Below are 4,274 nucleotides of genomic sequence, written 5' to 3' on the forward strand. Positions count from 1 at the left end.
AGTTTAACTCTTCACCGGACATAATATATTTTATTACACACTATGAAAAGCAAAACTTACAAGATTAGCTAAAAGATCTATCACTTATCAAATCTATAAAAAAAAAAAAGGGTAATCATGCGTAGCTCTTTCTCATTAACTCTAGAAAAAACAGCTAGTTTGCACGTCTAAAACCCTTTCTTACTTGGGTACCTTTTGTGCATGATTAAGCATGTCCTAATGCTACCATCATAGTCGTTTTTCTAGCCTCACGTTTCGCTACTTCAGCTTTTCCACTACCACGGAAATACCTAAAAACTTCCTGCATGTCGAAAGAGAACATGTGAGGGTTAGGGTCAAGGTCCTCACTTATGAATTTTCACTTTGAACTACTAATACAAGTATGAGGGGACAAATATACAAAAGGTAAGTGCATTAAACTCAAGAACCTGAATCACCCATATGCTTATCGTTGATTCAAGAGCAAAGAGTCCGAATCCAACAAAATAGAGAACCTGCAAATGAAAACAAAAAATGTCCACTTTTCTTTTCTTCAAATTCCTTTCGTGTTTTGTGGGTTCCGTATTGATTTTAGGGTTACATGCAAGAAATAACAATGTATTTTCATTGATTTGTCCATTACAAAATCCTACTTCGATTTCTTCATGTTACAACATTATACTTTGAACAATCTAAACCCAATTATAGCAATGCTATTGAAATACAAAGTAGCTTTCACCACTGTAATTCACTAGTTTTTTGAAAGTATAATCTCTTAATAGCAATGATATAATTTATAGTATGTTGTTATTTCTTGCATTTAGCCCTTCATTATATGTGAAGCAGGAATGTTAGGAAAAAAAAGTCAAGAACTCACCCCGTCCAAAAAGTTACCAGGTAAAATAGCAAGCGCTGGCATAATTCCACTGAAACATTTAAAAAGAATTCACACATTTTTATAACTAGATAGGTATTGTTTTACTTATATATGGGTGTTTCTTTTTGATTTAATGCGGAAAGAATAACTTGATAGAGAAAGTCGAGGAAATGAGGCTTTTCCCATCAAAGCCTTACTTTTTACAAATTTGCCTTTGTTTACTTTTTCTTCCATTTCCCAGGTGTGGCGTCATATTTTCAAAATATTTGTAAAACATCATTTATCCAGACAATAACTTACGTGAGAGATCTCCCTTTGAAGATCATTGGAGGAGCAATAGCAGCATATACACAGAAGCCAATGTGACACTGTACAAACAAAAGGGTATCAACCGCAATAATCATCACACAAAACTTTAAATAAAAAAATAAAAATGAAAGGAGCTTACTGTGTATGCAAAGAAAAAGAATCCAAACATCCAAGTATTGTCAGTCCTATTGAGAAAAAGCACAAGAAAAGTGTTTATATATATACAACAAGCATGCATGACTAATGCAAAAAAAAAAAAAAAAAAAAAAAAAAAAAAAAAAAAAAAAAAACATACTTACATTTGTTTGTGTGTTATAGCATCCTACTTCAATGTCTTTCTATTAAATTATTTTACTTGTAATTTTTATTTCCCAATTATAGCATCATACTTTCAACTATTTTCTTATTAGGACATTATATAGTATGAAAAATCAACTCATTATAGCATTAAAAAATTGTACTATATTTGAATAATATTGCTATAACTGGGTAGATTTTTAAACACAACATTGTAATAAGAAGAAATCATAGTACAATGCTATAATAAACAAATAAATTAAAGTATTTTCTATTTATTGCATTTAACCTTATAATAGCATGTATGAAATTACTAAAATAACCCTTAGGGTTATACCTCATAGCACGATACAACGGACGATACCACAATATATAGGCCCCAGGAACTCCTGTTATGAGGTAGATAACAGCAAGCAACCAGATTTGTAGGTCTACAAAAATGAAGAAAATACAAGTAGTGTGCTTAAAATGTAATATCGCAATAAACGAGGGTCTTGTTATTAAAACTTCAAGAATAAGAAGACATTGTATGAGTAATATAAAGAAACCTTCTCCTTGAAAGCAAATAGAGGAGACTGCTATAAAATTCCATACGAGGCATGCTACTATACCTGAAAAAATATCACAATATTTAGAGTCATGCATAAGTAGCAACATACTTTCGATGATGACGATGAGGAGGGCATTTATGTATTTTACACAGATGAGAGAACAGAGTGAGTCCTTGTAAATTTTGTAAATCGAACAAAAAATTTATGGGATGAATTTAGTGTTGATAAAAAAAAAAGTTGATTTACATACCTAGCAACGTTGTAAATGCAACATATTGTGTTCTTTGTTGTTGAACGGGTATTTCCTTTGGAATGTCGTGATGAATTAGAGGGAAAAATTGTGGCCAATTTTTTACCTCTACATTATTTCCAGCTGCATAGATCATCATGAATATAAATATATTTGTCTTTAAAAAGTACATAGATATATTGCGATGTTTCATTTCATTTCACGATGGAGTGAAAAAACACCTCCACTAACGAAAATTAACAAAGTGGAAGTAATCATATTCCTTCCAGAATGGTTCACTCCATTCCATGAGACGAAAAATATAATTTTTTTTAATTACAACGGGATGAAGCATTTCATTGCTTCCTCAATTCCATCATGCTAAACACTATGTATGCATAAGAAAAGAATGACATTACCTCGTGCCATTGCATCCTCCTTTCTCTTCACTTCCTGCACTAAATAATGATAGATGTAAACGATGATGGCATATTAATAAGTTTGAGAAGCACAAATATACAATGCTTAGCAACAACCCTTAAGATCAACATTGTGGTCGATTAAATAGTACACACTAATAGAAGAACATGAATATAAAACACACCCATTTCTCTATTTTTCAAAATATTTTTCAATATTATCTTTGTTTGGTTCGTGGAATATTTTGTAAATATGTCAAAGTATTTGGAAAGTAAATAACAACAAATAATATCATTGTCCTATATTCATTTTTTTCTATATTGTTTGTCTTATTCATACATATTCGAAAATAAACTATGAAAACTTACAATAGAATTTAAATTACCTTTTTATTTATTTCTTATTCACCAATTTCTTTAAGCCTGTGTTTTGGTAAAAAAAAACATAAATTATACATAGTAGGATGGAAATGCTATTTTTATTAAATATCTAAAAGGTACTTGAGGATTATTAAAATGAGCTCATTTGTACACAATATTTTTTTGTCATACACAACAATTTATGTTTTAGAGGGGTTGTACAATGTGCAAAAAGAAAAATGTCATTGTTTTGTATGACAAAAAAACTAATGTGTATGAATCAACTCCCTTTATTAAAGGAGGAAGTGTTTGTAGTTGAATTCTTAGGGTTTTAGGATGATATGTTAAAATCCATCTTTAGTGAATTCCATTACAACCAAACACTGCCAAATTACTAACATTCATCTTTTAACTGAAATTCATAATGTACAAGTAGAAAAGTTTCAAAATTACTAGCATATGAAGGGAAAGAAGAAACACCTCTTCCCTTCTATTCAATTCGGCCTCCTTGTCTTTGAGTTTCTTCTCTTTGGCTCTCAAATCCTAGCAAGACAAAATGGGAGTAAAAAAGATTAACCCCGATCCATTATTAACCTTACTGATGAACTGTTTGAAGTTTTTACTATTTACCGAGGCGCTATCAAGAGGAATATCAACTTTAGAACCATCACCAAAGTCAACAGCTTCTGAACTTGAGTCCTAATAATTTCATTAAAATAAATAAAAACAATTAGAATTGGAATTGATAATTGAAGATATTATTCAATGACGAAGGTCCCAACAAAGAAACTCCATCTTCATAAAATTCAAAATTGCAGACTAAAGAACAAGAGAAAACACGGTTTATGGCAATAGAAACAGGAATGAGATTACCACAGCAAAAGGGTTGGATTCATCTCTAACTGAGGGATTAGAATCGTAAGGAGGGTTGCCCATGAAATGAAATCACAAAATGGTAATTATGAAATCTACGATCACTTGTGCAATGAATGAGACATGAAGATTTTTGAGTATTTTGATGTGTGTGGTTTTTCAATCACAGTTTCGTTCGGTTTAAGATGCATGAAAACTTCAAAGATCAGTTGCCTGGACAGTATGAAATCTTCATAGATTTTCACGGGATGAGAAAAAGTAGAGCCTTTACATTGTAAAACTCGGCGCTTAACTCGCTAAAACTATAAGCAGAGCTTTTACAGTGCAAGACTCGGCGATTTTTGTGATTGTATGCCAATTAAATATTGCATTTGTGCTTT

The 4,274-nt window shown here is 31.2% G+C and overlaps 1 protein-coding gene across 1 annotated transcript; it reads right to left on the reverse strand.

The window, feature by feature from the left end:
• Positions 1–205: 205 nt before the first annotated feature.
• On the reverse strand, positions 206–3,957 carry LOC122197481 (secretory carrier-associated membrane protein 1). Its single transcript, XM_042901642.1, has 12 exons — positions 3,895–3,957; positions 3,652–3,720; positions 3,502–3,564; positions 2,662–2,695; positions 2,264–2,386; positions 2,011–2,073; positions 1,800–1,893; positions 1,305–1,350; positions 1,157–1,224; positions 857–905; positions 429–494; positions 206–301 (listed from the first exon to the last, which is right to left on the reverse strand). The coding sequence occupies exons 1-12, from the start codon at positions 3,955–3,957 to the stop codon at positions 206–208; spliced, it is 834 nt and encodes a 277-aa protein (XP_042757576.1).
• Positions 3,958–4,274: the final 317 nt, after the last annotated feature.

Source organism: Lactuca sativa, chromosome 4, assembly GCF_002870075.4.
Source record: "Lactuca sativa cultivar Salinas chromosome 4, Lsat_Salinas_v11, whole genome shotgun sequence".
NCBI lineage: Eukaryota > Viridiplantae > Streptophyta > Magnoliopsida > Asterales > Asteraceae > Lactuca > Lactuca sativa.